Genomic DNA, 18111 nt, shown 5'->3' with positions numbered 1-18111 from the left:
ATGCGGCCACGTGCATGTGGCAGCCAATGAGAGCACGCCGGCATCTTGGGGGTAGGATTTTCGCCTTTCATGGAGGGTTCATTTTGCCCCCCCATGCCCCCATTGTTTCCGCCTTCTCTTTCTTTTTTTTGTTTTTGGGGGAAAAGAAGCTTTTATAAATAAAGAATCAAGCTAAATAGATTATATTCTTTGATATCTTCTTCCTTTGGCGTCCTCCCTAACAAGGTGGGTAAGAGCCATAGGAAGGCTAGTAAGGCTAAAAAGGATTTCTTGGTCCCCATGCGCGAAGCTAGCTAGGAAATCCGCACAAAAATTAGCTTCTCTCATGATATGCAGAAACGTGCAACAGGAAAACGCCTCCTTAAGGCTCCCGATGTCCTCTACCAGATCCATGCAATGCCATGGGGTATGGTAACCACCATTTATCATTTGAATGGCACAAAGGGAGTCCGAACGAACGTGGATCCGAAGACCACCAGTAGCATAGGCTCTGCGGTGACCACACCAAATAGCTTCTAACTCCATGCGCATTATATTGGTGTCCCTGGACCCGCCGGCAACCACGAACAGAACACTTCCCATGCGATCACAGGCAATGGCACCATAACCTCCACGACCATCCTTCACCGAGCCATCGCAGTTTATGGCAATACAGTTGGAGAGGGGGCGCAGCCAAGAGTGGAACGTGGGCCGCTTAAGGGTGTAATGTACTTTAATCCTCCATCGATGAAAGAAGTCACGGATGGCGTCATTGTCAGGCACAGCAAGAACCGAGCCAGAGAACCTGTTTCTGGTATCCTGAATAATTTGGCGCAGGACAAAATCAGGGGGGGAGTTCTGCTGCTTGAAGACTCGACTATTTCTCTTTCTCTATGCATTTTCTTCTGCAAATCTCATATACGTCTTAATTTAACATTTTCTCATATTTCATGCCTTAGAAGAGGGGTATTGTTAGAGGAAAGATTTTTATAATAAGAATCAAACTTACCTACTTACCCTTAGTTTTGAGCCCTTAGAACACATGCTAATTAAAAGCTAAGCACACAAACAAGATTAACTGGTTTACTGCCATAAACAACTCCTTGTTTAAGATCTCTGATTTATTTTGATTTATATTTATGAGAAACAAGGACTGGAAATCATACCAAATATGTGCAAAAAATAAATATTAGTCAGATAAATAAAAATATAAACAATACGAAATAGAGCCTAAACAACCCTAAATTGGCCAGGATTTTAGTAGAAATTAAAACTAAACCTGAAATTTCCTAAACTAAACACTATTTTATGCATACCTTTAGAAGGCCTCGTCGAGGCAAAAGCCTATGTGATTACGCTCTAATGATCCTAGTCAGTGCCTTGGCTCACCTTAACACAATGACAATTGTGATGCAAGTGAAGCTAATATTTAACAAGAAAATAGAAGTTTGTCTCACAAGAGAACAATTGAAGCTAAAGCAGACAACATTATCAAAATTATTTATTTAATTGCATGAGAAAATTTGCTATCAAATAAATTACAGAAAGATCAAAAAGAAAAATGTTTACCACCATCTTTCAAGATTTTAATGATAAATTACACCTTCACCACTTACGACCTCACCAATACGGTATGCAGAATTCCTTCTCTCTGCAAGAATTCTAACTGAAGTCTCTGGACTAACAACTAGTACCATCCCAATACCCATATTGAAGGTTCGCCTCATCTCAGCATCTTCTATTCCTCCAGCCTGCACAGGAAAAAATAATCAAATATGCAGAATATATAAACCAAATGGCATCTCCAGTATATTTTAATCAATCAAGGGTGAGGTGAACTAATGATTGAAATCAAAAGCTCTCTATTTCTTAATTTTTACCACTTGGATCCATCTGAACACTGGAGAGATTTCCCAAGAATCTTTGTAGATGGCTGCTCCAAGACCCTTTGGAAAAACTCGAGGTATGTTATCTGTAAAGCCACCACCCGTAATGTGGGCTATTCCCTTCACACCACCCTTGCTGATGATGTCAAGCACCTTTTTACAACAATAAAAAAAAAATGTAAGTAATACTGTAATACCCATTTATAATACACAAGGAAAAAATGTGAAATGAAGGCAAGGAATGACCTGCTTAACATAGATAACAGTTGGTGCCATCAGAGCTTCACCCAAAGTGATGGATTCACCAGGAAGTTGGTCCTTCAAAGAAAGGCCAGTATGGGCAAGAACCCTGTAAATAAATCAAAAAATTTATATTTCCAAGGATTTTCAATTTTTACATAAGGGAAAAAGATTTGCACAACAGCAGCTCAAAAATGAAATTGTACACCCCCCCCCTCTCACATATCACTGTTCATGTGAGAGAGTGATCTGTCATAAAAGCCCCTCCCCCTATTGACAGATTCCAAAGGGGTTCCAGCATTCACCCGAAACTGCATTCGGGCAGTGTAGAGAACCCTCTCCCTTTAAATAAATAATTACTGAACTTATTTTTGGAGTACTAAAAGCAAAATAAACCTTCCTAAGATATGATAATGCAGTGGAAATAATCAAAAGGCAAGAATTTTCTTAACACCAGCGAACCTTCTAACAAGAGAGAACCCATTAGAATGGACTCCACTAGATCGAAGTCCAATGAGAACATCTCCCTCCACAATGTTTTTTCCATCAATCACAGAATCCTTCTTTACAATGCCGACAGCAAAACCACTGAGATCATATTCTCCATCAGCGTAGAAATCTGGCATTTCAGCTGTCTGCAAGGCAAGCATAAGTTATCTTCGAGGAATGAAGATTGCAAAACTCAACTCTATTTTTCCAAAGGGTTAATGGTAGAAGCATAGCATCAACCAAAGTATGGTCTGAAACAACAAAGCCAAATCCATCACACATGAACAGGGAGGAGAATGTAACCAACAAAACAAAAACATTAACCAACTGGGCATTGGGAGGGGGTGTTCCATTGGTTGCTGAAACAAAAATTAAAACATGCACAATCTACAATTTATCCATTCTTATCCAAAAAATATATATTGGGGGGGGGGGGGGGTTAGATTAGTTCTATTGGTTCCCAATACAAAAATTGAACCATGGACAGACTATAAGTTTTATACAGTTCAGGGGGAAAAATTCTATAAATTCTATCATATCCTTCCTGACCATACAAAAGACAACAACAATAGATTAGATAATTTAAACCATTTGATAGAGTCATGTTTCTGACATGTAAAAACCTCTAGTGTGAAGCACCATATGGTCCTTCCATTTGCATATGTGCCACTCATACAAATTATATCATTAACATGTTACATGCTATATTATTGTATACAATCTAGGAATTACTTATTTCCTTTTCTTTAATTATGTTCAACAACTGAAAAGAAAGGACTTCTGGCAAAGTGATAAGAATACCTCTCCCCCTAGAAGAGTACAGTTGGACTGTTGACATCCATCAACAATGCCTTTAATAACCTAAATAAGAAGAGGATATCAAAGACCTATCTTTTGTCAAACTTGAATCAGCACAGATATAAGGTACTCACAATAAGAAATACAAACATGTAAGAAAACCACTACCTTTTCAGCAAGGTCAACATCAAGGTGGCTTGTGGCAAAGTAATCAAGGAAGAATAATGGCTTTGCCCCAGAAGTAACGATGTCATTGACACTCATAGCCACCTGGATAGTGGAGAGAAGACACGTTTATAAAGCCAGTCCCTAATGTCATAATGCCTAATGAAAGAGCCCTTTCAGATTATACCAGATCAATCCCAATAGTTTCATGAATTCCAGTCTCAAATGCAAGTTTAAGTTTGGTTCCCACACCATCGGTGCCAGCAACAAGATACGAATCCCCTGTTGATAAAAAACATGGTGACAAAATTGAAACAATGAGCAAGCTGAGAGAAGCATAAGTCTCATTAACAACTGGAATCTTTTGATAAGAATAAAAATTTCTTCAGGATATGAATTAGAAGCAGCTTTTTCTTTACATATGACAGACATAAAAGGGCAGTCAAAACCATCACTAATTGAAAAGCTAACTCAAGGAGTTCCATCTGCTCTCAGAAACATAAGAACCTTATGCAACCTCACTTCTTCCTGAAGGAAAACTTATTTCTTTCCCCCCAATAAATACAGCATTTTATTATGAACAAGTTACACATCCCTTTCATAAGAATATAAGCAATCTAAGAGAAAACAAACACTACACCATCAAAAAGGGTGAGACTACTAACAAAAAGAATTTACAGCTCACATCACCTTAAGTTCCAAAACTATTTATATAAAACAGCACTAATAACCACAAAGAGAAATGTATATGGAAATAAAAAGATTGGTGGTCCAACTGCTAATTAAAAGAGACTCAGTATAATTAATTTAAATGTTACTCCTAATACAATTAGAAAATAAAATAAATAAATACCACAAATATATGACTATAAGACTACCTAATAGACTAAAGCTTATAGTGCTATCAATCTGAGATCAACATTCTCCATCAAAAAGTACACAAACTTGACACATACTGTAAATCTATGCACAATCTTAAATTTGCTTCTATTTTATAGCTTTTCTTATTCAAGGAAGCAATCCATATTGACTCTTTCTATATCCAATCACAACGATACCTACAATATGTTCTTTGTGTTTGATCTAATGAATCACCAACCGACTCACCTTTATGTTTTTCTTGAATAAACCTCGGAATAACCGAAACCAATCAGTACAGTCCATACCTAACCAAATCTTAACAGTTCGGTTTCAGTTTGGAATTTTCTGAAACCGACCAGAGCGAACCGAAACCAGAACGAACCATAGTTGTCACGGTGTCTAAACAACCCAAGGCATTGGAAGCGGTCTAGACACAGGGTGATAATAACAAGGCATCCAAGGTGCCTAGCCAAAGCCTTGACAACTATGGAATGAAAACAACAAAAAACCGATAAAACCTGAAAAAACCAGGTCGTGAATTTGTATATTTATATACACACGTACATAGAAATCCGGAAAAGAAAAAAAAAACTAACTGGGCCGAAACCAAAATCAAACCGATAATGACCTGACAAAGAAAACGATACAAAAATCAGAACCGAACCGGACCGAAACTGAAACCTACCTTACTGGATTGGCTTCAGCATTGGCCCGAAAACGATTCAGCCCAACCGAAACCGGCCAATACCCTTAGACCTGACTTCACTAATAACAGTTTTCAGAATAAATAGATTCTAATAAGTGATGTAGATCTAAGATGTCTACTCCATAACAAAATAAAGATACGTAACCCCCCCCCCCCCCCAACACACACACATACACAAAAAAAAAAAAACCAACAAAAAACCAACAGTACATAGAAGAGAAACAGGGAAAGAAGTAAAAAAATACGAAATGTTACACAAAGGAAACTACTCTCCCTCAACCATGTTCTTATATTCTAGTAGCTCGTCCATAGAGTACTAGGCTGGCTATAGATGGTGAATTTTTGGACACCAAAATGTCGTAAGTTTACTCCATATAGAGCTGCTGGAATCAGATGAATCATGTTTGGTAATAAACGATGTAGACTGCTGTTTGTATTTCTGGGGCCTTGTATCCCGTACTAAGGCCTACTTTTCTATTTGCTTTTGGTGTTTCCCATTAAAACAAATTTATTTACTTGTAAATGAAGAAAACAAAACCAAAAACAACAAGAACAACATTAGAAGTGACAATGAAAACACAAAGGCTTAAGAGGAATGATACCAAGTGGGAAAAGGCCACCAAAGCCTCCAATACCCGGAGCCATCTTAGCGATTCTTCGAACTAGCTCAGACCCAGCATCAATGTCAACACCCGCGTCCTTATATGTCAGACCACTATTCTTGGAATTTGAGATTAAGGATCTCCTCTTCATAGTGCTTCGCATTCTTACTTCTTCAGCAGCCATGGGCTGTAGGCAAAGTTGCTTAGAGAGCGGCATAATACTGGGTTTGCAGATAGAGGGCTTTGAGAAGTAGAATTTCTTATCAGAAGCTCTATTTAAAACTGCAACAAAATGTACAAGCTCTGCATTTGATCCACAGCTCATACTCATGGCGTCGAGTGAAAAGGACACGAGATAGCTCCGCCTTGTTGCCTGGAAAAGGTAAAAAGGTGTAGTCAAATGAAGCCTTTTTCCAATGATGTGAACTGCATGGAACATTGGACCTTTGAGTTTGTTCGAAGGAAACTGAAAATTTGATAGAAAGAAAGTTCTAGAAATTTTTGGAAAGTCAACAACGTAGATTCATGATAAGAAGGGCAGCTCATGAATGTATGAGCAAGTTATGTTAACATATCAATCATGATGCAGTACAACTGCTTTGATTATTATAGAGAATACAGACAAACCACACAAAAATTGCCTACTTAAGCATACAATTACTACTACACCATAGATTCAGAATGAATACACATTGGAGTACTTCTTGGATGGATCACCCTAGAAAGCCCCACTATGTGGCCCTAGTATCCACCACATTGTAAATTGGAAGGGCCCAAATTTTGTCAACGGGTAGGGCTTAGGCCTTTGGGTCTCTTATTCACATGTTAAGATTCAGCTGGAGAATAGTTTTCCAAAGGGCAGAACTGACCTTTGAAAATTCATTAAAAGTCAATTCTGAAAAAAAAAAATGTTCAAAAACTGAAATACAAGGGAAAATGCACGATTTGATTGTACTTCATATATACAGGGATACACGCCACCTAGTGTGCCATGAGGTAGTGTGATTTAGAGATTCCAACTGTAGGATAGATAGAGTATCCACCTTCAACACAAGTGTTGCATGTTCATTAATATGCATATGAATCCATAATGTATCCATCCCATCAATCACATCAGGTACTTCAGACAACTCTTTTGAAGATATAACCACCATAAAAACACCATGCATCATCACATAATACTTACAAGCTAGTTTACAAATCACTGAAGATGGAATAGTAGGATAAGAAGGATACTTGAATTCAAAGTTCAAACCTACATAAATAACACAAAGTGATGCAAATGTCAGAAGCCAAAATAAGAGATCAGAATATCAATTCAATATTAAAACGGGAAAAAAATGATGGGAGAATCACAACCCACCAAATCTAAAATTTTTGTTTTGCACTTAACGTCAAAGACTGACTAGATAAGGATTTTGCAGTAATCTGAATCATAAATTGTATAAAGTCAAACGTTCAAGTCCAGCATATCCACAGAGAGGGAGATTAGACTACTTGGAAGTTGGAAACAGAAGCCATGGATAAGCTAGATTGTGGAAATCATTAATAAAAATTATTAAATGATATTAAAGAGAAATTAAGCGCTAAACTGGAATAAGCCAACACTCCTTGCATAAGTATTCAAGGAATACATTTAACTATTTATTACATCTTAATAAGTATAGTTGGCAGAGAAACACTACATAACCATGTAACAAGACATTGCCTAGCTAAAAAACAACTTGCTAGACTACAATTAATGCTATGGGAGTTATGTACAAAGAAATTATAAAATAAACTCTTGTAGGTTTCTGGAAATGAAAGTGAAATGGCTCTATGATGTAGAAAACAAACATACATGCTGCTCTTATAAAACCAAAGCCTATATTAATATAAATCAAAGTACGTACATTTATAGATTCAACTGTAGACTATACTAAGCTACAATAAGGAAGCATCCAATAACAGTAGCATATTCTAAAAGGATTTTAGGCAATTATTCTCAAGTCGATTCAGATGGTTACATAATTTGGTTATCCAATGCAAGCAAAAAGTTACATAGATGGAACTAAGTCTCCAGAATTTCCAGGCAAGAACAAAATAAACACCAGAGTAGTAACATAGTATCATGATCAGCTTACAAGCACACAACAATAACAGATTAACTGTAGCCATCATGATTAGGCAACAAAAGATCTAGAATAAGATAGAATTGCAGTGAAGAACACCCCAAATGAGTCACAAACATCTAATCCTATAAAGTACCTAGTCAAATGGATGATCTGCAACACCAGACAAGGAAGCATAGGCTTAACACAGCATGATTTTGAAGGGAGGAAAAGCCAAAACAGGGGACCAAAGCAAGAGAAACTAGATCAAAAAAGAATCCCAATTCAACAATTGAAAACTAACAATGCTCGCAAAGAAGACAATTAGGGACCAAAAAGAAGTTACATATATCAGAAACCTGGAAATTGACACAATCAAATATACTAAAGGCATTAACAGCCTAAGAATCTAAGAGGGAGTTCCTTGCTGGAGTTGAATCCCAATCCTAAAAGCTCAAGCCATTGGATATTCTACCAAATACCCTTGTTTCTACATAGGACCATTTTCAACCCTGATTCCCAATCCTTGATAAAAAAAAATAAAAAAAAAAAAAGATGATCATAAACCAAAACGTGTAGTGCAACATAATTGAAGAAAAAAAAAAAAAAAAGTCCTCTTTCCCAGGGACATAAGAGTTCCATGACGTTTAACTAGCGCCTTTAAGCAAATTTCCAAAACCCAGTACTATCAAGAAGCAATACAATCAGAAAGAAATAAGAAGCCCATGAGCAGAACAGGAAACAAAAACATTCTCTTCTCCTACTGAAAAAACCACCCATTCGCCTTCCATCAATACAAACCTGGCGCCCATACTTACCGTAACAGAGACAACTACGGAGAAGTACAAAGCAAAGTAACAGAGACTACCAAAGCAAATATTAGCTATACAGAGAAGCAGAGAAGAAAGAGAAATCTTAACCTAGTCACTATAGTAGTAGCCTGTAGCGGAACCTCCACGCGAGAAAAATACTTCTTCAAGGGCTAGGTTTTACCTTATAGCTTTCCATGCTTACCGTTGCCAGTCGAGGAATATAAGCGTAAAAATGGTTCATTTGAAAAACATTAAAACCGGGCAACGTATCGAACCAAAACAAGTCACGTTTTCTGGTTGTCTGGTTTCGATCTTAGTTGAAAATTCGGATTTTGACTAGACAAATCGCTCGAGTCGAGTCAAAATTTTAAAAATCTGATAAAAAATCATGTAAATTAGGTTGGGATAAAAAATGATGAGACTGGGTCATAAATGGTCCGAATCAAATAAGACTCGATATTTTTTTACACGAGTCATGACAAAATCAACGAGTTTTATAGTTTTTAAAAAAATCATAAAACTAGTTCACTTAGAAATGGAATTAACTAAATAGTAAATCCATAATCTAAAACAATAAGAAAGCCTCAACTCCTCGATTCCCTTCTCTTGTTTAATGGTATAAACTCAAAATGCACTGATATGTGATTACTTAATTTTTTTTTCCCCATCTTTTTCTGTATTTTTATGATTTTTTATTAATTTATACATATTTATTGTCTTATAAAATTAAAAAACATGACTCGCCCTGACCGGATTTGATAAAGCCGAATCACCAAGTATTTTTAGAAGCCGAGTCGAATCAGAAAACCTGATTTTCTAACAATAGTTTCAACTGATCAAACCGCCTTTTAAAATAGAATTAAAAATTGAGAAAAATAATGGGAAATTTAGCCAAAACCTTTTTACCTGAGACGCCAGTGAATCTGTGATGGGAGACGGGTTCTTCTTCAGTTCTTCTCTTGCCCTTACTGAGTTAAGGTTTGGGGTAAGGGAATTTTTATTTTATTTTTTGGGGGGTCAGTATTAATCATCAAACCGGACCAGGTGGTTTTCAATTCTCATAAATAAAACGGTTATATGTAGGAGGATCGAACCGACTGTTTGATCGAATCGAATTCAATTTTTACAATGGAAAATGTTTCTTCTAACTATTCGAATTCGGAAATTATTCGGGCGAAGAATTATTCACATGTATATTATTCTGTTTAATGCATTTAGTAAATTTGAGGATTCGATTAAAAAAAACAGGCAAAATAAAATTCAGGTTTGGATCGAATTTGGGAATTATTCATTTACTACGGGTGGGACAGAATTTGCATGATCTTGTGTTTGGGTGTAGGTTCCACACAATTAGTAAGCGTTCTTTCTCTCAATTATTAAATATCTTGGAATAGTATGAATTAGGGATATCAACCGGTCAGTCCTAGTCAATTTTGATCAGGCTTGATTGGACCACTCTAAGTCAAGCACTTGCACCATGACCATCCCCGATTAGATAACTAAAAAGAGCCTGTCAATCCGGGCAGCATGCAGCCATGTGCAGCACTTGAGTAAGGCGGTGCACATTGACCGCCTTACCCCTGCTCAGGCAAGGCGTTTGGGCAGGGGTAAGGCGGTAAATGCACACCGCCTCATCTCAAGTGTTGCACATGCAGCACTGCTGCCCGAATTGACAGTAGTCGAGTCCATTAGATAATTGGGCCTGCATAGGTTAGCCATGGACATGATTCATTTCGGTTGACGGATCGGTTACCAGACTATAATCTGGCTAGTAGCAATTGGGCTAAACAGGGTCTAAACAGATTATTGTAGCAAATGCCTATAAAAGGATTCTAAACCTAGGGGTATCAAAAAAGCCCAGTCGGGTCAATCATGGCCTGCTCGGCCCTATCAGGGTCAATCAAGGCTAGGCTGGGCTCTTTTTAACCCTATTAGGGCCAGGCCGCGTCAAGGGCTTGAAAGGCTTGGCATGGTTGGGCTAGGCTTGGTTTAGTTTAAGACCTCTAGGGTTGGGCTGGGATTTAGGTCAAACCCAGCCCAGCCCGGCCTGTTGACACTCCTACTGAATAGGCTCAACCTCAAGTAGGGGAAAGAGAAGGGGTGGAGACATGGTTTAAAAACCAGAATCGGGGTTGGAAATCAGCGGATTGGATCGATTTGGTCCGATCCCACCGATTCTAAGCAATATTGGGGTGAAAATGGGATCAACCTAGGAATTGATCCAATCCAACTAAAAATACAAAGAAAATGATTAGAAATTGACCAATCCAATTTCAATTCAAGCTGCAGCGATTAGGATAGGTGGAAATCAGGATCGATGTTAGCCGATTCCAATACAAATTCACTTATCCATTTCCCCATTCTTGAATCCGTGGGTAGAGAAGGGAATTTTTTTAGATATGATATAAACGAAGGGTAAAGGCTGGATATGCTGGCGTTGTACCCAGCCTGAGTCTATCTCTCTCCCACCCCCTATGAAAATGACCCCCTGCCCTCCTCATCCTACCCTCTCCATTGGTCACAGCGTGCACAGATAAACAGAGGCAGGTATGTATACACATGCCCCAGGATTTGAGAAAACTTGCACTGATACCATGTAAATTTCTAACCCAAAAGCTCGAACCATTGGGTGAAGAGACTCAAAGATTGAAAATCCACAGTAGGGACTAAGACAAGCTTTTCTACTTAAAAAGCTAGATTTTAGAATGCTTTAGGTTGATTTCATCATTTTTATTGATTGTCCTTTTTTTTTTTTGGAGGAGGGGGGGGGGGTTGGAACTTGGAAGTAAATTAAACAAACACAAAACAACCCTACAAAACCAATACTGAGTTCACCAACCAAGGAGGGAAGGGATCATCCTACAAAGGGCAAGAAATTATCATTAAAAAAAAAAAAAGCAGAAGCTGGTCCAGTAGTCACCCAGGAAATGTGGACTAGTTTTGTTCTAAGACCTGCAAAAGTCATGGGTAGTCGCCTTCACTCCAAGCATGCAGGCTCATGCCTTCTGTATCTGATGGCTTCTCATGCCTTATCTTTTGATCAAGTAGTCTTTAAATGTATGTGGGGACCTTTGGGGAGACCCTCAAGGTCTCTTAAGGCGTGCATATGAAGCAAATCATATCTTCCACTAGCCCTTCTGGTGCTTAAAACTTGCAGGTTGTATATAGGAAAGGGATCCCATGGTAAGAGGGAAGGGACCCAACAAAATGATTGAGGATTTTTTATATATAGTGCTTTGTGGGTGATCAAGTTTGTTGGGATAAGGCTTAGTTGAGTTGAGTCTGATTTTGCAGGTGAATGAGTTTCAATTATTGGGTAGGTAAGGGGAATGAGAATTTCTAAGGATCAAGTTTACATTTGACAGAAAATAGGTTATAAGAACACCCAAAATCAAATCATAACAGATTGACCATTGAAAATACACAGGTAAAGAGAAATACATGTTGGGTTCAGATACATATCAATTCCCAACAAGGAGAACCACATCAAAAATTAAACTTTTTCCCAAAAATATAAACCCCTTTAAATTTCTTATTGCCATTGAGGAAATTTTATGCAGTGTAAGAAGAAAACATTTCTCTGCTGTCTATGATTAGAGGATCAGGGTTGACTTTACCAGGCCTTATTGGTTTGCTCCTGCTTATGGTGGCTGCCACTGCTTCCCTTCTTTGACTGTTTTCTGGAGCATCAGGATCTTTTTCTTTAGCTGCTGCTCCTGGATGGAGAGTTTCTTCCATTGTTCATGTTCAGATAATCCATTTACCCATTCAAAGCTCTCATGGTCTATCAATGCATCAAGCTAGAGGAGTCCTAAGACTCGCTTATATTTCCCTTGAATTGATCTTTATGGAAAATGATCTCAGTTCCCAGGTCCAGATAAGATGAAATGAAAACAATGATTCCCCTTTTCCAGAGAATGTGGAAAACAGGGAAAATAATAAAGCACATGGTTGATTCAGAAGAAAAAGGCTAGGCATCTATAGAAGAAAGAAATTTCACTGCCCTGTTCTGTAACTTCCTTTCTTTCATCCGTCCACGAGGCTGTAATCTGTATGAGATCTTACATTCTTACCTGGTTCCTCCTCAAGCCATATAAAGCCACTTGTGTGCTGTCAAGGAAGTTCAGTAGTCGTCTCAACTACATGTTTCAACACCAAAGTCTACCAGGGACAACCCCCCCCCCCCCCCTTTCGATTCTGAAAATTTTGTACTGAATGGACAATCCAATCTAATCCCCCTCCCAACCTCAAGACAATAAAAGAAAAGAAAAAAGGACAGAGGAGAGAAATATCTTACCTACTAAACACTGGTATAAGATTTAGACTCAAATCACCAAGTAGGAAAAGTACATTGGGTATCTAAAAATGAAAACAAGAACCAGACCTCTGAAATACAGAGATTTCATATGTAAAAATCATCATACAAACAAGAAAATCCTTCAATTTTGTATTAAGCTTCCTCACTTTGGTTGAACTCTCTTCATTAACCCCATGCAGCTTACACAAAATTGTAAGATTCATTCCACTGTCAAATTAATTTTTTTAAATTTATTCTTTACAAAACCACATTATGGTAGAAGAGGGAAACAACATTTCAAACTCAACAAGTAGAAGGCTTGCTCTCTTGTAGGGAGATTACAGTTTCGAATGCACCCACCAATGCTTTAACCTTGCTCTTCCTGGTCTCAACAAGTTTACTTGCAGTCTCTTCAATAACATTATTAAACAAACCTTGAGCATTCTTCTTTCCCTGCACATCCTGGTGTCTCAGAACTACCTTTTCAGATTCAGGTCTAGTACCATCTGTGTCACCATCTCTCCTCCTTCTGAAGCTTCTCCTTCCAATTCCACCTTTACCATCATTCTCCCCTAGCAATCTTCCTTGCCTGAATTTAAGTCTTCTTGGGCCATTGTTCTCAGTTTGAATGTTAACTACACTTCCTCTCCTGAATGTTAACTTTCGGGGTGGGCAATCTGTAGTTTCAGAGTGAACAGCTCCCCTTCCAAACTTTTTATCTTCCATGTTCAAAGTCTCGACTTGGTTCTCTTCTTCGGTCTCGTCATATTCAGAAATGGAGTCAACTGCTTCACTAAGCATAGACTCTGATTCCTCGTTATCTTCCTCCACATGTGGATACAGCAATGGAGAGGACTGAGAAGATGAGGAATCTAATGATGATGACAATGCTGATGAAGACGGAGATGGAGATGATTGAGTAATATGAGTTCCATTTGGGGCCAGTTCCAAGCTTTTGCTTTCAGGCTGTTCAATGACATACAAGGTCTTCTCTTTGACTGGGTCGGGCAGCTTGGGTTCAGCCTTCTTAACCTTGTTCTGACTCTTCAGAGATGAAACTGGTTTTACGTTCTTATACTTCCTTGCATTTAAGCTCAGAACTCTGCTGACAGATGGTTTTGGGGAAACAGTAGCTTTTGGCGGCCTCAATGCTTTCTTTTCATCTATTTTGTACGTCCTTGTATTTAAGCTCGGTACTCCGCCGACAGAAGGTTTATGGGAAACAGAAGCTATGAGTGGCCTCAATGCTTTCTTTTCATCTATTTTGGAAGTAGCCATTTTCTTCACTATCTTGAGGTCACTGTTTCTTTTACCTCCCATACCACCTAAAAGACCTGAGGGGGGAGATGGCTTTGCCGCTATAGAATTTGGTTTCAAAGGACTACCAGGTTTTGGGGATGAATTATCTCTCTTGGCAGGAAAAGAAGTTTGTTTTGTAGAGGCTTCTAATTTCTTTGCAGGTGACAGAGGTTGTTTTGGAGAGGTCTCTATTTTCCTGGCGGATGACAGGACTTGTTTTGGAGAGATCCCTATTCTCCTGGCAGATGACTGAACTTGTTTTGGAGAAATCTCTATTTTCCTGGCAGATGACAGAGCTTGTTTTGGAGAGATCTCAATTTTTTTGGCAGGTGACACAGCTTGTTTTGGAGAGACCTTTATTTTCTTGACAGGTGACACAGCTTGTTGTGGAGAGACCTCTATTTCCTTGTCAGGTGGCACAGCTTGTTTTGGAGAGACCACTATAGTCTTGGCAGATGGAGAAGCTTGTCTGGGAGAGACCCCTATTTTCTTGGGCAGTAACAGAACTTGTTTTGAAGAGGCCTCTCTTTTCTTGACAGATGATGAAACTTGCTTGATTATTTCAGAAATGTTGGGGAACTGGGTTTTCGAATCAAGAAAAGGCCTAAGCTTGACAGAGGGTTTCTTCTTTCTTTCAGTATTTAATGAATAAACGCCTTCAGTCACAATAGTTCTAACTCTTTTCGGAATGCGACGTTTTCCCTTGGCTTCAAAAGCATGTTGCCTACCATATTTACAGAAATCATGGCAGGAACCAGTGGAAGCTCTGAGATAATGAGGAGGAATGATCTTTTCTCTACTGCTTGATGTACTGGTTTTTCCTGTTGAGTTCCTCAAACTACTATCTGCTGACATAGTTCTTGCTGGGGTTACCAGGATATCGTTCCTCTCCTCAGCCATTTATTAAGAATGGAGAAAATACTGCAAAAGTAAAGAATTCAGAATCATGAACCCAAAAGCATTATCCAATATGAGCATGTGCGAATGCATGTCCACATATGTGAGAGAGGGGGAGGGAGGAAGTGATGGGAGGGCCAAAGGGACAGAAAGAGGTCCAAGACAAGATATAAATTGGCTCACACTGAACTCATCTATAGAACAGGTTCACTTATGACTCGACTAATATTGAAAAATCAATCATGAAGAATAACAGAACAGAACTGACCAAGATTTATTTCAACTTTAAATCAAGTACAGATTATTTGAGATGTAAAATCTTTGAAAGATGTCCAACCTGAAAACAAAGAAGGGAAAAGAGACAAACATTAAAAAGGAGTAACTTGTTGAGACCTACAGAGGAAATTCATGACTCCCACATGTATTTAAATTTCCAACAAAAGGGGAAAATGCCAACCATCATGTTGAAGAAATATGAGAACAAAGCAGTAAAAAGGAGAATTGACGAACTATTCATGATAAAGGCATTTATTTCCCTAGCTTCCAAAATCCAAAACTTGAAGCAGTTGATCAGCATCTCAGTAACCCAATTTTCTAACATAGAAAGTAGAGAAAAGAACTAAAAATGAATAACTCCAATAGATATCATAAGCCTATAAAAACATAACATGTATTCACAGTCCCTCGGATAGATTACCATAATATACTACCACTAAACACTACAAAATGTGGATTCTCATTCAAGGATAAACAAATAGTCAAAAACCGTGTCCTATTGGTAAAATTTATCAGGAAATTTTTTTTTTGAAATTTATCAACAAAGTACACATCATGCCCTGTTCTCAGTTTTCATCCACCCAACCATTCCAATCCAGCACCCATAAATTAAAAAGAAAAGGAACCGCTTCTTTCCAACAACATTGACAGAAAGCACTTATAATAACCCCTCGCAATTGTAGCAGATCAATTAATTACTTGAACTCATCTATAGGTATCTTATTTTATATAGCCCAAATTATCGAAGGAAGAAAAAAAAGAATGAACCTTTTTATGTGAAGTTAATCAATAAGAATGATAACCATGTTTGGTACTGCTCTTGTTCGGTTGGAGGCAACACGGGGCATGGCTTGCAGACTGACTAGATGACTGTGTACTTGTTTGGTAATAAGCCATCTCTTCCTTTTCTCTCCTCTCCCCAAGAAAAGAAAAAGAAGACATCAAGATGCAAAACTTCTCCATATCCTTACGTTGCAAATTAGGAAAGTAGAATAAAACAATTATGCAATTGTTATTATTATAAGGGAAAATGACCACTATATTCAATATGACAGTTTCCACCACTAAAATTAACATAAATCTGAAACTTTGGATGTAAGTAGCAATTAATGGGAAAACATGTTTTCCCATACTCTGTCTGCAATACAACGCGAAATGGAATTTCGGTAGTGCATATTTCCATCCGTAATTTCCCATATTGCATCTTTTCATCTGTATTTTCTGACTGCATTTTGGTCCTTGAAACTATGATACTGATTGAAATTATTATTATTATTATTGTTATATTATTATAATTATTGTATTAATATTATATTTTCCAATAGAAGCCTATTATTGTAGTCAGATAACATCAATCAAACTACACATTCAAACAATTCCTCCTAGTTAAGATCATGAGTTTCAAAAAGTTTGTAAGTTACAGCAATTTATTGAAGCAAATTCCATAAGAAGAAACAATGCAATTGAAATGATTACAGCTGGTTGAAACAGAGATTCATAATTTACAACTACTTTCCATGCTAAAATCTGCATTCGATTAACCAGTGCATATGACCGAAAGTTTGTCAAAATGAACAAGTGATCTTTAAACACGAAGTGAACCTATAACTTCCTGTTAATCCCCTGCAGTACTAAATGACTAAAATGGAAAAAGACCATGTGAACGAAAATTAGAGATGAAAAACTATGTATTCAGTGATCATGACCCATTTGACACTCTTCTTTCAAAAGCAAGATCAATTAATTTTTTTGGGTAAATAAAATTAAATAACTTTAAAACCCCACCAAAATCATATCTTCTTGGATAATTCTCTGCCGTCGGTAGAAGGAAAAACTATATCTAACCACAAATACACCAAAAAAGAAAAAAGAAAAGAAAATAAGAGAGATGAAACTGTACAACAATCTGTAAAATCACTGGATCACCACAAATGAAATTGAGCGAGACATAAAAGAGAGAATACATTATCCTTCAAACACATAACAGTTAGTTATACCTTTCAGCATGATATCATATCAACATAAAACTCCAAAAGAACAAATGGATCAAACTCAATTTATTGAATGTAATCTGAAAATTGGAGAATCAAAAGCAATTCTTTCGGCGATCCCAGCATCAGAAAATGCAGGACAACATAACAATCAAATTTATTCAAAGAAAATTTAAATATTGCAAGAGTTCAATCAGCAAAACAAAAAAAACAAAAAACTGAGACAATAAAATCAAAAACCCACCTTTCAAGAATTTCCCTTCAACAAAAAAACCCAGAATAAAAGGTTCGAGTTGTAACCCATATCGAATAATCTTGTTTTCCACCCAAAAGTTCCCATGATCATACAAAATAACACAAGAAAAGAGTTTTTCCGCAGGGGGGAAGGGGAAGGGGAGATGGGTCGCATTTAATGGAGAAGAAGAATGAAAACAAAAGCAAAAGGAATTGTTAGGAAGATGATACTTGAAACAAACCTTTCTGCAACTCTCTCTTCACCGGAAAGTGAAGGAAAAGCAAAAGCAGGTCAGCCAAGTCAGGTGAGGCCTCAAAGAGAAACCCGCTTTTGCTGTAGAGATCGTGCAAGCTAGTATATCAGCAGTTTTGGATTTTGGGTCCTTTCTAGTCTTTTCCATTGGAAGAAGTGCATGAGATTGCGTGGTTGTTACAGAGATTTAACTAAAATAGGATATCATTGGAATCTCCGATCTCTGGGAAGAGAGA

General features: G+C 37.7%; 3 protein-coding genes across 6 annotated transcripts; all 3 read right to left on the bottom strand.

Moving 5' to 3' along the window:
• Window positions 1-180: 180 nt before the first annotated feature.
• Window positions 181-1023, bottom strand: LOC122654869. Its single transcript, XM_043849136.1, has 2 exons — window positions 997-1023; window positions 181-798 (listed from the first exon to the last, which is right to left on the bottom strand). Exons 1-2 carry the CDS (start codon window positions 1021-1023, stop codon window positions 181-183), a joined length of 645 nt encoding a protein of 214 aa, XP_043705071.1.
• A 444-nt stretch (window positions 1024-1467) lies between these two features.
• On the bottom strand, window positions 1468-8805 carry LOC122654716 (phosphoribosylformylglycinamidine cyclo-ligase, chloroplastic/mitochondrial-like). The gene is made up of 9 exons (XM_043848932.1): window positions 8737-8805; window positions 5727-6099; window positions 3745-3839; window positions 3561-3662; window positions 3396-3455; window positions 2568-2740; window positions 2112-2214; window positions 1860-2018; window positions 1468-1730 (listed from the first exon to the last, which is right to left on the bottom strand). The coding sequence occupies exons 2-9, from the start codon at window positions 6055-6057 to the stop codon at window positions 1566-1568; spliced, it is 1188 nt and encodes a 395-aa protein (XP_043704867.1). The 5' UTR covers window positions 6058-6099; window positions 8737-8805; the 3' UTR covers window positions 1468-1565.
• A 4244-nt stretch (window positions 8806-13049) lies between these two features.
• On the bottom strand, window positions 13050-18111 carry LOC122654238 (neurofilament heavy polypeptide-like). 4 transcript variants are annotated; one of them, XM_043848229.1, is made up of 3 exons: window positions 17865-18111; window positions 15390-15458; window positions 13050-15145 (listed from the first exon to the last, which is right to left on the bottom strand). In XM_043848229.1, exon 3 carries the CDS (start codon window positions 15122-15124, stop codon window positions 13229-13231), a length of 1896 nt encoding a protein of 631 aa, XP_043704164.1. In that variant the 5' UTR covers window positions 15125-15145; window positions 15390-15458; window positions 17865-18111; the 3' UTR covers window positions 13050-13228. The 4 variants fall into 4 exon arrangements, with proteins under 4 accessions (XP_043704164.1, XP_043704163.1, XP_043704165.1 ...); XM_043848228.1 differs by lacking the exon at window positions 17865-18111 and adding an exon at window positions 17633-17783; XM_043848230.1 differs by lacking the exon at window positions 15390-15458.

Source organism: Telopea speciosissima, chromosome 3 (assembly GCF_018873765.1).
Source record: "Telopea speciosissima isolate NSW1024214 ecotype Mountain lineage chromosome 3, Tspe_v1, whole genome shotgun sequence".
In the NCBI taxonomy this organism is placed as follows: Eukaryota; Viridiplantae; Streptophyta; class Magnoliopsida; order Proteales; family Proteaceae; genus Telopea; species Telopea speciosissima.
Note: the sequence above shows the minus strand (reverse complement) of the source record. Positions and strands in the feature narration are given on the sequence as shown.

Excerpts from the sequence above, each read along its gene's own strand:
- LOC122654869 (XM_043849136.1), bottom strand. The coding sequence starts at position 1,023 with ATGTGTTCTAAGGGCTCAAAACTAAGG. Across the intron at positions 799-996 it reads CTAAGGGCTCAAAACTAAGG|GATACCAGAAACAGGTTCTC; the intron begins GTAAGTAGGTAA and ends CAAATTATTCAG.
- LOC122654716 (XM_043848932.1), bottom strand. The coding sequence starts at position 6,057 with ATGAGTATGAGCTGTGGATCAAATGCAGAGCTTGTACATTTTGTTGCA. Across the intron at positions 3,840-5,726 it reads TGGTGGCCTTTTCCCACTTG|GGGATTCGTATCTTGTTGCT; the intron begins GTATCATTCCTC and ends TTTTATCAACAG. Across the intron at positions 2,019-2,111 it reads CTGTTATCTATGTTAAGCAG|GTGCTTGACATCATCAGCAA; the intron begins GTCATTCCTTGC and ends TGTTGTAAAAAG.
- LOC122654238 (XM_043848229.1), bottom strand. The coding sequence starts at position 15,124 with ATGGCTGAGGAGAGGAACGATATCCTGGTAACCCCAGCAAGAACTATG.